Here is a 17,903-nt window from a genome sequence, read left to right as displayed (position 1 = left end):
CCTGATTCAGACTGTCACACTTCTACTTTTCTTCCTAAACTATTATTTTAATCTGAATGATCACAACATGATGTTTATGAGTCTAGAAATGTTCAGAAGATTTCAGAGGGAAAGATTCACGGGATCACAGAGACTCGATTGTAAGAGAATAAAATGTTTTTATGTCTTAAAAATAAGTGAATCTGTATTTAAGTAATTTATATCACAACAATTCAATGAATTAAAATCTAAAAGATAACCAGAGGACTGAAACTTTATTAAAAGCAAGTTTCAGCGAGGAACTGACTTCAATCAACCTTTATTGATACAGGAAAGTGCGTTACATGTTCATGACAGAGTCCAGCTGACGATGGAATGAATAGAAAATACGTAAGAGGAATAAATACATCAAACACACTTGAAGTTCGTTGAAGCTGAAACGTTTCGAGCTGCAGCTCCGGGAAAAGACGATTCATGATTTGGTTGATTCGACCTTCATTCATCAACACGACGTCCGACGAAACGGAGGCCGTGGACAGTTTCCACCGGATCTCATCACAAACACACAGGAAGTCGTCACCCGGACTTCCATGTCACACATAAATACAACTTCACAGAGGGATGAAAATACATTTCGATGTTAAACAGTTTCATCTTTTTAACCTGCAATCTCGATCAATCTGCAGAAAACCCAAACCTGCTGCAGAATCTTTTGAAGACGTTCGGTTCATCGGAGCAAATCGTTTCACGTTAAACTTCATCGAGACTTTAACTTTCCCCTCCGTCGTTGCGTTTGATTATTGTCAAACTTTTAAGTCTGATTTTTGACATGTCTGACAGTTTTCAACAGGGATGCACCGATACCGATACCGGGTTTCATACTTCACAGAGTACTTGTACGAGCTACAGATCCCCCGATACCGCTCGCACGATGTGACTTGGCGCGTCAGAAGCATCGTCCGCCGGTACGCGAGAGCGGTTTGGAGATACTTTAGGACGTGAGAGAAAGTTCGTACAACACTGGCAACTTCATCGCCAGCAACTTCATCACCAGCAGAGTTAAGGCCTCTTCATCCTCCATAAGAACAAGACGAAAGTTCGGCAGTGCAGGTCCTGTCGAACAAAATGACGTCATTTCCTTCTTCCAGCTCCTTCTGGCCGAAGGAAATAGTTTGGGCTGTTCCAACCGCCCTGGCCGAACTATGTAGGAGCCGCACTGCCGAGACTTCTCCACTGCCGCGTGCTGCGCATGCGTGTTCTAGTTCGCTCATGACTATCGATAATATTTTAATCATATTTAGCTTGTAACAGCGCTCCTGTACGAGCGCCGCAGCTCGTTAAAATGTCGGAGTGCAGGCTTTTACATGATGCACCTGAACGCATCACGAACAGCTGTCAGCTCCTGGAGTTAATACCGGACCAACATGGCGCTCGGACAAAAACTCTTTTATTACTGAAACACTTCAGAGAAATGTATTTCTGAAAGCTCTGGAGGTGAAAAATAAACTGTGCTGTTGAAAAGTTTAAACGCCGCTTCACAGACTTGTGCCTGCTGTGAGGGGCGTGGCCTGCTGTGAGGGGCGTGGCCTGCTGTAAGGGGGCGTGGCCTGCTGTAAGGGGGCGTGGCCTGCGAGTTCGGCAGCTTCTTATCGGAGTATGAACAGTCCTGCCGAAAAAGCTTTTTTTTCCACCAGCTGGCTGACGTCACTGCCGAATTTTCTTCTGGTTCTTATGGGTTCCAAAAGGGGCCTTTAGTCTCATGTTTCTCAGTAGTTTAACTGCTCAGCATGTAACCCCGAGCCGTGCTACGTGCTAAAGAGTTTCAGGCTCACACACCAGTGATGCTACATGCTACATGCTAAACATGATCAAAGTGACTGATCCTCTCATTGGCAGCGTAACGTAGTCTTATCGTCTGGTTATGGGGGCACCAATCAGGCTTTATGGGATTTAATAATTACTGGTATCGGGAAGTAGCTAAATATTAGTACTCGTACTCGAACTCGTCTTTTGAAAAGTGGTATCGGTGCGTCCCTGCTTTTCCCTGATGAACTTCCTGTCCGTTGGTCTTCGTTCTCCTTGGTAGGAATCCCGACACGACGCGTCGCCTCTTGAGAATCTTTCTCCTTCGTTTTGTGAGTAGAACTCTACTCGTGGCTCCTCATGTGGTTCGACAACATGGACCGGTAAGGGAAACTCTTTCCACACGTTTCACACGCGTGAGAGTTTTCCAGCGTGTGTCTCTTCATGTGGAGCGACAACGAGAGGTCGGAGGTGAAGGTTTTACCGCAGACGTCACATGACGACGGCTGGCACTCTGTGTGGACGAGCATGGTGTGCTTCTTCAGGACGGACTTGGTGATGAACCTTTTCCCACACGTCTCGCACGAGAACGGCTTCTCACCCGTGTGAGACCGAACGTGGACCATCAGCTTCGACTGCTCACTGTAACTTTTCCCGCACGTTTCGCACGCATACGGCTTCTCACCCGTGTGAGTTTTCATGTGGAACATCAGCGAACCCTTGGAAATGAAACTTTTCCCGCATGTTCCGCAGATATACGGCTTCTCACCCGTGTGCATCCTTGTGTGCTGCACCAGCGGACCCTGCTGGCTGAAACTTTTCCCGCACGTTCCACAAACGTACGGCTTCTCACCCGTGTGGGTCCTCATGTGCTGCACCAGCTGACCTTGCTGACTGAAACTTTTGCCGCACGTCTCGCACGAATGCGGCTTCTCACCCGTGTGAGTTCGCATGTGCAGCATCAGCGAGCGCTTTGCCGTGAAGCTCTTCCAGCACGTTCCACAAGTGTACGGCTTCTCACCTGTGTGCGTCCTCATGTGGAACAGCAGAGAGCAGTTTGAAGTGTAACTCCTGCCACACGTGCCGCAAGCAAACGGCTTCTCACCCGTGTGAATCCTCATGTGTCTCACCAGGTGGCCGTGCGTACTGAACCCTTTGCCGCACGCTTCACAGGAGTGCGGCTTCTCCCCCGTGTGAGTCTTTATGTGTCGCACCAAGTGACCCTGCCGGCTGAAGCTCTTCCCGCACGTCTCGCAGCTGTGCGGCTTCTCACCCGTGTGGGTCCTCATGTGTCTCACCAGGTCCCCCTGCTGGCGGAAGGTCTTGCTGCACAGCTGGCAGGAGAAGGGCTTCTCACCCGTGTGGCAGCGGTGGTGCTGTAGCAGCTTGTACTTGTACTTGAAGAGCTTCCCGCAGGTGAGGCAGCGGTGCGGCTCGGCGCTGCGGTGGCTCTTCCTGTGGCTGATGAACTTCCGCCTGTTCCTGAAGGTTTCGCTGCACTGCGAACACGAGTAGCCCTTCTCGTCTCTCGCCACGTCGCCACGGCCGCTCACCTTCCGCCGCCTCTCGGGCGAATCGGTGTTCTTGTCGGGCGTCGGAGAGTGTGGTTCCGGTCCGGGACGCGGACCGCGGCCCGGCCCTCCGGCGGACTCGGACTCCGGTTCGCCGGCCTCGGCGGCGGACGTCTCCGAGAGCGAATCCGAGTCTTTCTTCACCACGATCAGCTGGAGCTCCGGGTCGCTGCAGTCCGGCTCCTCTTTGACGGACGCCGTCTGCCGGTTCTCCGTCTCTGGACTCTCGGCGGCACGGGCCCGGTCCAGACCGGAGCCGCTGCAGCTCGGCTGCTGGCCGTCTGCGGAGAAACAAAACGCTCTCAGTGGATGTCATGTGTCAGGACGCACCGATACCGGTACCGATACTGGTATCCAGTCAGATACTGAACAGAGTACTCGTACTCGTAAAAAACTCCTCGATACAACCCGGCGAGTATCACAGGACGAGCAGCTCTAGATTCTTTAAGATTCATGAGAAAAGTAAGATGGACTGTAAATTATGTTCTGACAAAATTATCAAGAGGGGGAGGAAGATGGTTGGTGCAACACCAGCAACTTTATCACCAGCAGAGTGAGAACAATGTTGCTCAGTAGTGTAACTGCTCAGCAAGTAAATCCAAGCCTCGCTACATGCTACACGCTAAGGAGTTTCAAGCGCACACACCAGAGATGCTACATGCTACACGCTAAACATGATTAAAGTGATTATGTCAGCAAGTCAAAACATCTGATAATGTTGTGGGTGTCGAGATCTGTGATGAGAACAGAACATGAGGACGACAGCCCGGTACAGACCCGTCTCCTCTAACTTGACAGGACGACGGGCGGTGGCGTCCGGCGGTCTGCGCTGACGCTCGCTCTTCTTCTGGTACTGAGAGAAGCTTTGTTCCAACATGGCGGAGATGTCTTCAGCTGCAGCGGTGAGTCTCTGGCTGACGAGGCGTCGGACCGAGCCGTGACAGAACCTCTCACCGTGGTCTCCTCCACCACCAGCCGGACTCAGCAGCACCAGCCGCACGCTGGTCCGAACGCCGTCTGGTTCCTCCTGGTCCTGGTGGGTCCACGCAGGCTCTGCTTCCTCCTGGTGTTCAGGAAGCTCCAGCTCCTCTTTAATCCCCACAATGTGGGCTTCTTCATGGATCTGAAGCGGTTCTGGTTCCTCTTTGATGGCTGGAGGATCCTGCTGCTCCTGGATCCACCTGGAGCTGGTCTCCTGCTCACAGAGCTGCTCCTCCTTCCAGACACGTCGCTGCTGGAGCTCTGGAAGACAAGAAGGACGGCAGATGTTGAAAGTGAAGACAGGAATGAAGAGAAGGAGCCATGGAGGCAGAATGGAAGGAGAGAGCAGCGTGTGGTGGAGCTCTGCTGGAGCTCTGCTGGAGCTCTGCTGCGGGATCGTGGCAGGAGCTGCTAGCATTAGCATGTAGCGACTCTTACCTTGAGAAAGTAATGGGATTACTGATTACTAGTTTCTCCTTTCAAAAGTAACTGAATTACAATGGCAGCTGCAGTGCAGAGGACAGGAGGAGCTGCAGCAGGTCGTGAGGCGGCTGACATCACTGGGGCCACGCCCCCTCTCCTCAGTGGCCTGGAGAAGTAACTTTACTCTGATTACTGGTTTGGAAAATGTAACTTAGATTACTCGTGAGTGAAAAAAGTGGTCATATTAGAGTAACGCGTTACGACCACGTTGCTAAGTAACGCGTTACTGGCATCACAGCATGTGGCTAGACATGCATGTTAGGCTCCGCCTAACACGGGGACCATCCGCTCCATAACGGCGGCGGTGCTCGTGTCCCCCTCTAAAGCCTCCGTGCAGAAACGTGGTGCAGCAGCTTCCTGCAGGCTTTAGTCGGAGCGGATCGTCTCCGGTGTCCGTTCAAAGGACTCCAAGAGCCCGAGAGTCCCCGTGAGTCCTTCATGTGTCCATCGATCTGCTCCATACCTGCTGTGTGGGACTTGGTCTCCAGCAGTCGGTCCTCCTCGTACTGGAGCAGAGTTTGTTGGAACTCGGTGAAGATTTCTCCCGCAGCAGCAGTTAGTCTGCCGCTGATAAACTCTCTCAAAGCCTGAAGTGAACTCATTGTTCCTGCTGGAAGCAGCGGGACGATTTCCAGCTCCAAACAGCCTCCAGAGCTGCTGCTGCTCTCGGTTTGATGGAGGAGCACAGAGCAGCTGGAGCTTCATACCGCCCCCCGCTGGCCACACGGGGAACTGCAGACACACTCCTCACGTCCAGTTCAAACTAACGCAGGAATCAAACTGTTTAAACCAGAGGCGTCAAACTCAGATCCGGGAGGGCCGCAGCCCTGCACGTTTTCCATGTTTCCCCCTCCCCTGAATGTCCTGATGGTTCAGCACAAAGCCAGACAACGAGCTGCTCATTGCAGTCAGCCAGCCGGCCGGTGTACTGCATGTTCTCCATGTCTCCCTGCTTCTAATGATGTCATCACCAAGGTTGTGACAAAGCCCAATCACGAGCCCTTCATTGCAATCAGGTGTGTTAACGACTGGGACTGGAGACTCCTGGTTTAATGAACCTGCAATCATAGTTGTAAGTGGCTACTTACAGTATTGTTTTGTTTTGTTGCCATACGTGTTCTGGGGTCCACCCCGCCGACAATTCATGTTTCCGGGTTGTAACTTGCCTACAAATTGTGACGTCACATGCGGGTTTTGACAGCTGACGCACACTGAGACTGACGGGCCTTGACAGCAGCGCGCAAGGAGCGACTGCTATATAAAAGATAACCGGTAGGTAGTCCCAAAAGATGTCACAAACGCGTTAAATTGAACTGTGACATGCATGTGTTGCCCTGTGTTTTTGCTTAAGGCAAACTCTGAAGTGTTGGGATCATTGAGGAAATGAGGACCGGTGTTTTGAGCCCTTGGTAGGCGAAGCGAGGTGTGTACAATGACAGCGCGTCTTTTTGTTTGTTATTATTAGTCGGGCACTGTGTATTATTGTTAGATTGAAATGTAATGAAATAAGTGAACTGATGTATTTTTTGTTCATAATATCCTGCAGTTTCACGGTGTACGGTGCTGGTGCCTGTTCTGAAGAACAATGAAAGAAAAGAAAAATAAACGTTTGCACCCGTCGAGCTCCACGCTTTCTTCTTGATGCCAAGGGCAGCTACAATAGTACTACTACCTGGCATGATTTTTGATTTGATAAAAAAAGTGGCCCCATAACCTTTATAATAATGACATTGCGTCTCGCATGAAGTACAAACTACATACAACGTTGTATTTTTTGTGAGTGTGTGTGTGTCGTGTTGACACAACAAACGTTTCTCATGTTTCTGTGACCATCAACAGACTTTAACGCAGCTTCTGAAACATGTTTTCTGTACATTTCAATTATACTGTACCGATATGTCACTGGTGATCATATAAATGATTTCATATCAAACCTTTCAAGTTGAACGGTGTTGTAACGGGGAAATCACAATTTATTTCTATTTAGGTTATTGTTGACACTTTATGACGATTCAAAATGTATTTTGAGTAAACTAAGAAGTGAAAGTGTATTGTGATGTTAGGTTGTGAGAACTCATTCAAAAATGTTATATTCAAGAAAACACGTTTGTAAATTATTGAAATATTTTAACATTTATTTTAAAATATTGTCATTGGTTTCTTTAAATGTATTTTTTTTTTATTAATTTGAAAGCTTTTAAATCATTTAAAAATATATTAATAAAGTAATTTTAAAGAGTCAAATACACTTTTGTCGATTTCATCCCCATCAAATAAAATCTCGATGGCGACAATTGATCATCTTAAAGTGAAGTTTATTGTGTTTGGGGGGACTTCAGATTGTACGTTTTTAAAAGTTAATCTTAATTATATTACAGTTTTACGTCTCCGAAAAAGGTTAAACTCCAACTTTAGCACAGCTGCTTGATGAAAATGCCTTTGCACCAAAATATGGCGAGGTACCAAAAAAATCATGAAACTGAATGTAATTTAAACTTGAAAATTTTCCAGAAGAAATATTGCGTGCCTGCCTCTCCTTTGATCTCAGCGTCTCCATGGCAACAGAGCTGATCTCCCCTGATGTCCACCAGGCGCCTCTCTTATCCACTTTGTATGGGACACTTCTTCACAGTTTGTTGGGGATTCATTTGGAAATGGTTCTCCGAATCATGAACCAAATGACAAGGCAACACGTTCCTGTACGTTTTGATGTGCTTTTTGTGTTTGGACTCGTTATTCTGGGAAAAAAAAAATGACAGAATAATAATATTGAAATAATATTAAGATTAAACAGCCGCCCGGGATAGTAACATTTGCGCCCTGTTGCTAAGGCAGGCACAAGAATAAATATTCAGTATTAAGATGACCGCGAGTTCCCGCTTGTGGTAAAAAATTGCTTCTTCTCTTCTGTCAGTTATTAAAAAAAACTCTCAACCCATGACGTCGGAGTTAGTATTGAAGCTCTGATTGGTTCAGATGACGTTGAGCCAATCAGAGCATTGTGAGGGGGCGGGACTTGTGTGCCGCACACAAGGAAGCAGCGCCATCTTGGGTGACTCGCCTTGAGGAACTGCGGGGTTCGGTGGCTCGGTGGCTCGGTGGTTCTTTCTTATCTCTGAGCGGTCACCGGAGTTTGTCTGCGTTCGGATTACTTGAGAAGATGGTTCCCCCGGCTCGCTCCCTGCCCTGGACACTTCTACTGCCGCTGTTCGTGGCTGTGTCGGCGGCTCTGGCCGCGGACAGCAATGTGGTCTTTAAGCTCGGCGGCAGCCTGGAGCTCAGACCCGCCCAGGCCCCGGCGAAGATCGCCACCGTGTCGTGGAAGCATCGCGGGAACTTGGTGGCGGAGTGGTTCGGCGGCGACACAGCGCTAGAGTACTCGGGAATCCTGAAGGACCGAGCCTCCCTGGACATAACCACCGGGGTGCTGCACATCACGAACATGTCCAAGGAAATGGAGGGCTTGTTCTCCGTGGAGATCAACGACCAGCTGCAGCTGGACGGGTACCGGGCCAAGGGCTACAAGGGGGTTCCCCGACCGCAAGTGGTGTTGAGGACGCTGACCTGCTCCGTCAGCGCCGAGAGTTGCGTCCTGGGCTGCTTCGGAAACACCGAGGGAGCTGAACCCGTCGCCATCTTCTGGCAGCAGGGGGAGGAGCAGTGGCAGGAGGGCGACGAGAAGATCACGATACTCAACCAGGAGAAGGAACGCCCCAAAACCTACCGCTGCAGGATGAAGAACCCGGTCAGTGAGGAGGACAGCCCGGCCCTACCAGACCCTTTTACAGCAGCAGCAGATCGTTCATCACCTGTGGGGGGCATCGTGGGGGGCATATTGGCTGTGCTTGTAGCAGCAGTGGCAGCGGGGCTTCTTTACTTCTTCAGGGAGAGAGAACCCGTCTCTGGATGCTTGGCCTCTGTCAGGCGTCAACGAGGAGAACCTTCGGTAGCGAACAGCAACGGTGGACCAGCCGACCGTGGAGCACCCTCCAAGGAGGACCCAGTGACAGAAGTAATGCTGAAGGAAGCCTCCTGAAGGCGCTCGGACGGGGGTTCCGGGGCCGCTTACACCATTCCAAGTGAAAACACTGAACTTTCTCAGAGTTCTGGGGGGGGGGGTCTGCTTATAGACGTACACGGATTCACTGGAACGGCTAGTTATGTGAGAACGCTATGACTGCGTAGTCTGGCAAATGGCGGAGAACTCCCGACTCTGTGTGGACGGTGGAAACGCTGCTACTGCTCATGTGCACCACGGCAGTAACTAGTGGTTCTGCACATGCTCAGTAGAGGCAGTCAGAACAATCATTTCATCCATGGTGTCATGACTCCCAGTTCATGTTCTCCTGGATTAATTAGGTAGTTTTATTTTGACAGTCACCGTAACAACAGTCCAACTTGGTCTGTCCTCCCAGTGTTGATGTTTAAAGCTCATTGTTCTCTGCTGCGTGTTTGTGTTTGTGTGGCTTTCAGTACTAAAACTAACAACAGCGCCACCTAGGGGTCCTACATGATAACTAATTTTCAGCACTTCTTGCCGTTTCCGTGGAGACAGAAATCATTTTCAACACGTTGCCACGGGCAACCCAAATATTTTCTTAAACCAAAATGTAAAAACGAAGTGTTTTCACTTGCAATGTGTAAACGTGTCCTCAGATTCGGGTGTCGCCATCCTGAAGAAGAACCCTGGAGAAGATCTACGCCGGGTTCTCCGGGTCGGGTCGGGTCGGGGCGGGGGCGGAGCTCACCTGTTTAGTGTATGAACAGTAAAAATCCACTTTGCTGCAACTAACAAAACCATTTAACGAGACGTCTTCAGCTTGCGATCACAGTTTGGATTCATGTCGTTATGGGTTCTCCCCGTTTCCATGGCGACGTTAAAGTGACAGTTGGGAACTTGAGTTTGCTGTCAGTGGTGTTGTGAGCCTGTCAGTCACACTCAAACTGAGGAGTAGACGTTACTTTTACCGGGGATTTTTTTTTATTTATTTTTTTTTTTTCCAAAATTATTTTTGCGCTTTGTGGACCGACTCGGACCCGCAGAGGTTCTGGCCCCGGTGCCATGCGTGTGAGCGGAGGACGGGTGAAGGACTTGGACTCGTCCTCACGTTGCGAGACAACAAATCTCTCGACGTGCCTGCAGCGCCGAGCTTAAGTTGCACACGCCTCCTCGTTTGCATTTAAATTTGTGTACCGCAGACGTTTTGTTGCCGCTGGTCGTCCCGCCTAACCGGTCCCACATATTTAAAGATTCTTGGTCTGACGTGTTTTTATAGAGTTTTGCTGATGTTATGTCTTTTTTGAAAACACAGAGTCTTCCTGCACTTTTCTGTATCTTCAGAATGATCTGACTGAAAATGGAAGATAAAGTTTTTCTGCAGGTCAGTGAACCGTGAGTTCTTCATGAAGGGAAGCTGCACTGGTCGTCATGCAGAAAACTTTCTTTTAGTTTCAGTTCAGCTTTTCAATTCGACTCAAAGTGCAGAAATGGGTGATTTATTTTTTATTTTTAAATTTACTTATTTCTCCAGTTCACTGTCGAACTAAAACGCTATGTAATATTTAATGAAATATCATGCGCTGAAATTATATCAGTTATATTTGCTGGCAGCACTTTTCCCCGAACGTCTTAAAACTAGTTTGAGTTTGAGAACACATATTTGGATATTTGCATTCTGCTTCCCTCTAAAGTCCAAATGAACAATGTGTTTGTGTGAAACCTGGAGAGTAAAATCTGCAGGATGAATGTGATGGCGACTTTTGAATGTTGTGCCTTTGTGATGCACTGAGGACCTTTTTAAAATAGAGTTTTCAATCATGAAATTTGACTCGCAGTGCCCGTGAACACGGCAACCATTTCCAGTAGAAAAAATGCAAATTGTTGGTCGTATTTTGAATGTCACATTTGTACGACGGCGGATTCAGTTTTTCTGCCGCTGGGGTATAAACCCTTTCTGAAAGGAAAACGTATTGGTGACGTTGTGGTGTAAACGGATCCTCATTTCCCCAGAACTTCACTATTTCGTTCTGAGGTCTGATCATCTTGTTGTAAACTCACTAGGTTTTATATGCATCTTTGGACTCGCTTTCATCCTCATATTTTACAGCTTTTGCTCATTTGCTGAATCCTTATAATGTGCCTTTGTTAATAAAATGAACTTGCTCACGCACTGAGAGTTGGTTTGGTCGTTTTGTAATTTTTTAAACTTTCAAAATGAAAAACAAAAGAAGACGCGGGAACGTGGAAGCGAAGCCGGAAGTGAGGCGCCCCGTTACCTCCCGGTCTCCGCTTCCTCCTTCCTCCGAGGAGATAAACAGGAGAGCCGCCTTCCGCCCTCCTGGGCTCCGGGTCGCCGCTGCTCCCCTGATGGATCTAGAAGAAGCCTTCCGGACGGTGGGGGAGTTCGGTCCGTACCAGAAGCGGGCCGTGGCGGTGCTGCTGCTCGTCCAGGTCGGTCATTAACGTCAAAGATCCAACCGGAGTCGGGAGGAATCGCGGTACAAATCCGTATGTGAGACGTGGCTTTAAATCGCTACCGGAGGCGGTTTAAAGCTGCAAAGAAATAATCCAGAACTTAAAGCAACAGTTTAATCAGCATCTGAAAAGTTAAATATTGATAGTTTAGACTTCGCTTCACTGGAACCGAGTTGGTTTTCCGCCAGACTTCATTAAAAAAACAGCCAGAAACAGTTAGTCTCGCCAGTGGAAAAGCTTTCAGGGGCTTCAGACAACAATCTGACCTTTTCGCTGATCTGAATGAGATTCTTTTATATTCGGTTGAACTTCCAGGAGACAAAGGAACGTGTGAATCTTCGTAGTGAACCGTTTTAACCTTTAAAAACCGCTGCAGCCGCGTTGCTTCGCTGGCCCGAAAGCAACAGTTTGAACTCCGCTGAAAAGTCACTTTGACATCTTTTACTTTCACCCTTTAGCCAGGAAACTATGCCGAATCATTCAAAATGCTCCACACACCCATTGAATGCGAAGTTTTATCTCCCAACAAGTCATCATTGTCCAGAAATACACATTTTGGAGCAAATCTCCACTTTTTAAAAAGAAGTCTGGTGTAGTGAGACTGACGAGAAGCTGGTTCTGCATTTCTTTACTGTCTGCGACTGTTTTTACTGATTTAGCTGATTTCTCTTCTCTCATGAAACACAAACACACCTTCTGAAGATTCTGCTCATTAGTTTAGTTGTTGTTGTTCCAGGTGTTGTTCTAGGTGTTCTTGTTGTTCTAGGTGTTGTTGTTGTTCCAGGTGTTGTTCTAGGTGTTCTTGTTGTTCCAGGCATTGTTCCAGGTGTTGTTGTTCCAGTTGTTAGTCTAGGTGTTCTTGTTGTTCCAGGTGTTGTTGTTCCAGGTGTTGTTCTAGGTGTTGTTGTTCCAGGTGTTGTTGTTGTTCTAGGTGTTGTTCTAGGTGTTCTTGTTGTTCCAGGCGTTGTTGTTTCAGGTGTTGTTGTTTCAGGTGTTGTTCTATGTGTTCTTGTTCCAGGTGTTGTTGTTCCAGGCGTTGTTGTTTCAGGTGTTGTTCTATGTGTTCTTGTTCCAGGTGTTGTTGTTCCAGGTGTTGTTCTAGGTGTTCTTGTTGTTCCAGGTGTTGTTGTTGTTCTAGGTGTTGTTCTAGGTGTTCTTGTTGTTCTAGGTGTTGTTGTTGTTCCAGGTGTTGTTCTAGGTGTTCTTGTTGTTCCAGGCATTGTTCCAGGTGTTGTTGTTCCAGTTGTTAGTCTAGGTGTTCTTGTTGTTCCAGGTGTTGTTGTTCCAGGTGTTGTTCTAGGTGTTGTTGTTCCAGGTGTTGTTGTTGTTCTAGGTGTTGTTCTAGGTGTTCTTGTTGTTCCAGGCGTTGTTGTTTCAGGTGTTGTTGTTTCAGGTGTTGTTCTATGTGTTCTTGTTCCAGGTGTTGTTGTTCCAGGCGTTGTTGTTTCAGGTGTTGTTCTATGTGTTCTTGTTCCAGGTGTTGTTGTTCCAGGTGTTGTTCTAGGTGTTCTTGTTGTTCCAGGTGTTGTTGTTGTTCTAGGTGTTGTTCCAGGTGTTGTTGTTGTTCTAGGTGTTGTTCTAGGTGTTCTTGTTGTTCCAGGTGTTGTTGTTGTTCTAGGTGTTCTTGTTGTTCCAGGTGTTGTTCTAGGAGTTCTTGTTGTTCCAGGCGTTGTTGTTCCAGGTGTTGGTGTTGTTCCAGGTGTTGGTCTAGGTGTTGTTGTTCCAGGTGTTGTTCTAGGAGTTCTTGTTGTTCCAGGCGTTGTTGTTCTAGGTGTTGTTGTTCCAGGTGTTGTTCTAGGTGTTCTTGTTGTTCCAGGCGTTGTTGTTCCAGGTGTTGGTGTTGTTCCAGGTGTTGGTCTAGGTGTTGTTGTTCCAGGTGTTGTTGTTGTTCCAGGTGTTGTTCTAGGTGTTCTTGTTGTTCTAGGTGTTGTTCTTGTTGTTCCAGGTGTTGTTGTTGTTCCAGGTGTTGTTCTAGGTGTTGTTGTTGTTCCAGTTGTTGTTCTTGTTGTTCCAGGTGTTGTTGTTGTTCCAGGTGTTGTTCTAGGTGTTCTTGTTGTTCCAGGTGTTGTTCTAGGTGTTCCAGTTGGTGTTCTTGTTGTTCCAGTTGGTGTTCTTGTTGTTCCAGGTGTACATGGCCTGTCAGTCCATGCTGATCGTGCTGATCGGAGCGGCGCCAGAGGAGCGAGTGGAGGAGGTGCTTCAAGTCGCTGAGTTTCCTGAGGAGAACGACTCCATCGTGACGGAGGTGAGAAGAGGTGGAGGCGTGGTTCCTGCTCCTCCTGCTCCTCCCTGTGTGTGGACAGTCCTCCTCTAGCACCTCCTCTCTCTGCTCCTCAGTGGCTCCTGGTCAAGCACCAGGCCTACAAGGTCAGCCTGGCCGGGTCGCTCTTCTTCGCCGGGCTGCTGGTCGGGAACGTCGTCTTCGGGCCGCTGTCCGACAGGATCGGCAGGAGGCCGGTCTACCTGACAGGTGAGGTCAGAGGTCATCGCCCCCAGGTGACCCCAGTGGAGGCTGGAGGTCAAACTCCCTCTCTGCCCTCAGGCCTGTTCATGGAGGTGCTCTTCGGTTACGTGACGGCCTTCGCTCCGAGCTACGAGGTCTTCGCCGTGTCCCGCCTCCTGGTGGGCGTGATGAACGGCGGCATCGGCCTGGTCTGCTTCGTGCTGACTCAGGAGTACGTGGGGAAATCGTACTGGGCCATGACCGGTAGGGACAAGCCACGGACCTGGCGTCTGACGCCCGGAGCCGGCTCTGACCTCTGACCTCTGACCTCTGGTTTCAGGGACGTTGACCAGCATGACGTTCGCTGTGGGAATCGCTCTGTTCGGAGCGCTGGGCTACCTGATACGGCCGTGGAGGAGCCTCGCCACCGCCGCCAACTCGTCCGGAGTCCTCTTCCTGCTGCTTTCTGTGTGAGTGGAGAGAGGGACAGAGAGAGAGAGACAGAGAGACAGAGAGAGAGAGAGAGAGAGACAGAGAGACAGAGAGAGAGAGAGAGAGACTGAGACAGACTGAGAGAGAGAGACTGAGAGAGAGACAGAGAGAGAGAGAGACTGAGACAGACTGAGAGAGAGAGAGAGAGAGAGACAGAGAGAGAGAGAGAGAGAGAGAGAGAGACAGAGAGAGAGAGAGAGACTGAGACAGACTGAGAGAGAGAGAGAGAGAGACCGAGAGAGAGACTGAGACTGAGAGAGAGAGACCGAGAGAGAGAGACTGAGAAGAGAGAGAGAGACAGAGAGAGAGAGAGACTGAGACAGACTGAGACAGACTGAGAGAGACCGAGAGAGAGACCGAGAGAGAGACCGAGAGAGAGACTGAGAGAGAGAGACTGAGAGAGAGAGAGAGACAGAGAGAGAGAGAGAGACAGAGAGACTGAGAGAGAGACTAAGAGAGAGAGAGAGAGACTGAGAGACTGTCCTCCCTCCCTCCCTGCAGGACGCTACCAGAATCTCCTCGCTGGTTATATTCTCAGGGCCGGACGCAGCGAGCCGAGGAGGTAAAAGACCAAACAGTCTTAATTATATAAAATCTGTTTTCATGTTAGCAAATTGTAACATTGTAGGAAGGTGTCATTTGTAATCAGATTACAATCAAGTATAAGTGCAGTTGAATGAAGTCAGGTGTGAAAGTAACCATAAGAGTATAAATGTAATCCTGACCGCTCACGTGTAAGTAATTAATTACTCTAATTTATCAGACACAACAATAAAATGATAGATGCATTCAAATGTAATCAGATTACAGTGATGTGTAAATTGATTTTTTTAATTACAGTCTGATATATACATGTAACTGTCACAGTCACAAATGTAATCAGATTACTGTGGGGATGACCTGCTCCTCAGTGGAGACTGATACTGAAGCTAAACAGTTACCATGGCGACGCCGGTCAGCGAGGGATAGTAACTGTAACTATTTGGTGAGGGTGCTCGGTTACCGTGGAAACGGTGCCGCCTGTGTCGCCAGGTGCTGCGCTACATGGCGCTCCGGAACGGCCACGCCGCTGCCGACCTGCAGCTGCGGCACGTCAGGCCTGGTAACCATGGCAACGGGGGCGGAGCCGGCGTCCTGCAGCTGGTGCTGCACCCGGTCCTCCGCCTGCGGACCGCTGTCCTCATGTACGTCTGGTGAGTGTGATGCTGGTGTCAAATTACACCCCGATCAGCGCTTTCCACATGTTTTTAGAGTTAATATAGAAGGTGTGTGTGTGTGTGTGTGTGTGTGTGTGTGTGTGTGTGTGTGTGTGTGTGTGTGTGTGTGTGTGTGTGTGTGTGTGTGTGTGTGTGTGTGTGTGTGTGTGTGTGTGTGTGTGTTGTAGGTATGCGTGCAGTCTGCTGTACTACGGTCTGACTCTGGGCGCCGGCGTGGCGTCTGGCAGTCCGTACAGGAACATCGCCATGTACGGTTTGGTGGAGCTGCCAGCCTACCCGCTCTGCATGTACTTCATCAACAAACACTGGTCAGACACACACACACACACACACACACACACACACACACACACACACACACACTTGCATGTGTGTACTTGCAGGTGAACTCTGTGTGTGTTTCAGGGCCGGCAGGAGGAAAAGCATGGCCGTGTTCCTGTGTTTAGCCGGCGCCGCCTGCCTGTGCACCATGTTCATTCCTGAAGACAGAGGTGTCACACACACACACACACACACACACACACACACACACACACACACACACTGCTAGCCCACTGAAACAACAATTCCCGACGTGTGTGTGCAGGCTCGGTGCTCAGCGTCACCTCCCTGTCTCTGCTGGGGAAGCTGATGGTGAGTGCGGCCTTCAACATCGCCTACGTCTACACGTCGGAGCTGTACCCCACCGTCATCAGGTGACTCACCTGGACAGGTAGCGCTTTGTGGCGTGAGCTCGGTCTGACGCCGCTCTGTGTCGCAGGAACGCCGGGCTGGGGGTTTGTTCCATGTCCTGCCGGGTGGGGGGGATCCTGGCTCCGTTTGTTCCCTCCATGGTAACACACACACACACACACACACACACACACACACACACACACACACACACACTGCAACAACTACGTGTTACACTCTTACTCCTGCTGCGAGGTGTACCTGTATCCTCCAGTACCTTTACATGAAACTTGATACTTCAATGCTGCACTTTCACTTTTTCTTGTTGCATTTTGTTGAAACTCTGGACTTTGTTCGGGAGCAGAGCGCAAACTGAAGGTGCAAGTTACAGCAGGAATGAGGAGAGGCTCTGTAAAGTGGGGGCGATGCTGCCCCCTGCTGGTGGTTCAGACACACTGCAGTTTTTATTATCAGAATGAAACTGAAAGAAACGTCGATGGTTTTCATCCATATAATACATCAAATACATGTCTCTCTCTCTCTCTCTCTCTCTCTCTCTGTCTCTCTCGCTTTCTCTGTCTGTCTCTCTCTCTCTCAGCGCTCCCTCCACTCGTCCCTTCCCTTCATGGTCTTCTTCCTGAGTGGCGTCTCTGCCGGATGCGTCGGTCTTCTTCTCCCTGAAACTCTCCTCAGACCTGCAGCAGAGACTCTGGAGGAGCTCGGTGGCTCCGCCCACGGCCGAGTTCTGGAAAGCAAGGTGAGCGAATCGAGCGCTCAGGCGCCGTTGCGGAGGGAAGAACCGAACCCCAGACAGATGTTCTTCCTCTGCTTGTCCTCCGCAGCCTCTTCTGTACCAGGACCACCACAAGTGAAGCCTGGTCCCGGAGCTGCCGTCTCACCGCCGACCCGGCCCTCCGCCAGGCCCCTGAGCTCCAGGCTCCGCCCCCATCCGGGCCGGGGACGAGCTGCTGACAGGGAGGAGTTTAGACTCCGACCCAGCAGAGGAACCGTCCTCTGAGGAACCCGTCAGCCTGGCCCTGCGCCAAGTCACATGTTGGAGCAGACGACTCGTCTTAGCTTGTGGACGCTTCCGGCCAATCACAGCTCTCCGCCACTGCACCCGGACAATCACGGCTCTCCCCCAGCCTCCAGCCGACTCTTGGTCACAGACGCGAAACGTTTCCGAGTGTCGGCTGCTCCATTCTTGTAGTTAAACTGTTGAAAACGTCTTCGCCTCGTCTGCTGTTCTTTTTCCTGCGTCGACGTTTGACGTCCGATCATCCTGCGGTTCTGTTGTCGAGATCTTTCACACAAGTCCTCCGATTCAGTTTATTTACGAAGCTCCAAGTACGACACAACCAACGATGCCACGTGAGCAGAGAAGAGAATATTAAACATCATTGTCACCAGTAAGCCAGATTAAAAAAAGTGCCGACCCATCAGTGCATCATGGAAATCAATAAAATATAAAAATGGAGGCATAAAAACAAACGGATTCTCATCACTCACACACACAAGAACACATCCCATCGCACTGGTTCCTCATACAATATATTGCACACGAATATTGTTTTGTTCAGTAAAAAGACTGCAGTGGAGAAAAAAAATGGTTTGTTCCTGTTCTAGTGGCCCTGTAGCCCCCTAGTGGTGAAACATTAGAATACTTTAACAGTGAATAGACTCTTATTAAAATACTAGTAAACAAATACAAGCAGAAGCTTCATTAGTCCCTTTTTGAAAATTGTTTGTTGCTGGTTTAGTGGAAATTCAAACATCAATCCATCTTT

At 49.3% G+C, this 17,903-nt stretch overlaps 2 protein-coding genes across 5 annotated transcripts; one reads left to right on the top strand and one right to left on the bottom strand.

Moving 5' to 3' along the window:
* Positions 1-281: 281 nt before the first annotated feature.
* Positions 282-5,587, bottom strand: LOC308121227 (uncharacterized protein). Its single transcript, XM_080482363.1, has 3 exons — positions 5,281-5,587; positions 4,131-4,595; positions 282-3,634 (listed from the first exon to the last, which is right to left on the bottom strand). Exons 1-3 carry the CDS (start codon positions 5,417-5,419, stop codon positions 2,127-2,129), a joined length of 2,112 nt encoding a protein of 703 aa, XP_080338489.1. The 5' UTR covers positions 5,420-5,587; the 3' UTR covers positions 282-2,126.
* Positions 5,588-11,052: 5,465 nt separating this feature from the next.
* slc22a15 (solute carrier family 22 member 15) lies at positions 11,053-17,343 on the top strand. 4 transcript variants are annotated; one of them, XR_013936087.1, is made up of 13 exons: positions 11,053-11,268; positions 13,418-13,537; positions 13,630-13,762; positions 13,835-13,999; positions 14,076-14,205; positions 14,729-14,789; positions 15,260-15,420; positions 15,612-15,752; positions 15,850-15,935; positions 16,031-16,077; positions 16,205-16,277; positions 16,715-16,873; positions 16,959-17,343. XR_013936087.1 is itself a non-coding variant. In XM_080482374.1 (13 exons), the coding sequence occupies exons 1-13, from the start codon at positions 11,185-11,187 to the stop codon at positions 16,986-16,988; spliced, it is 1,452 nt and encodes a 483-aa protein (XP_080338500.1). In that variant the 5' UTR covers positions 11,053-11,184; the 3' UTR covers positions 16,989-17,343. The 4 variants fall into 4 exon arrangements, 2 of the variants coding, with proteins under 2 accessions (XP_080338500.1, XP_080338501.1); XM_080482374.1 differs by having other exon boundaries at positions 16,031-16,139; XR_013936088.1 differs by having other exon boundaries at positions 11,117-11,268; positions 15,260-15,411.
* The last annotated feature ends 560 nt before the right edge of the window (positions 17,344-17,903 follow it).

Source organism: Lipophrys pholis (assembly GCF_963383615.2).
Source record: "Lipophrys pholis genome assembly, chromosome: 15".
NCBI lineage: Eukaryota > Metazoa > Chordata > Actinopteri > Blenniiformes > Blenniidae > Lipophrys > Lipophrys pholis.
This window is presented reverse-complemented; position numbering and strand designations above follow the sequence as displayed.

Bases quoted from the DNA above. Each gene is read 5' to 3' on its own strand.
- LOC308121227 (XM_080482363.1), bottom strand. From the start codon at position 5,419: ATGAGTTCACTTCAGGCTTTGAGAGAGTTTATCAGCGGCAGACTAACT. The intron at 4,596-5,280 runs GTATGGAGCAGA...CTTGTCTTCCAG, and splicing joins GACCAAGTCCCACACAGCAG to AGCTCCAGCAGCGACGTGTC. The intron at 3,635-4,130 runs GTCTGTACCGGG...GTTTCTCCGCAG, and splicing joins TGTCAAGTTAGAGGAGACGG to ACGGCCAGCAGCCGAGCTGC.
- slc22a15 (XM_080482374.1), top strand. From the start codon at position 11,185: ATGGATCTAGAAGAAGCCTTCCGGACGGTGGGGGAGTTCGGTCCGTAC. The intron at 14,000-14,075 runs GTAGGGACAAGC...CTCTGGTTTCAG, and splicing joins ATCGTACTGGGCCATGACCG to GGACGTTGACCAGCATGACG. The intron at 15,936-16,030 runs GTGTCACACACA...GTGTGTGTGCAG, and splicing joins GTTCATTCCTGAAGACAGAG to GCTCGGTGCTCAGCGTCACC.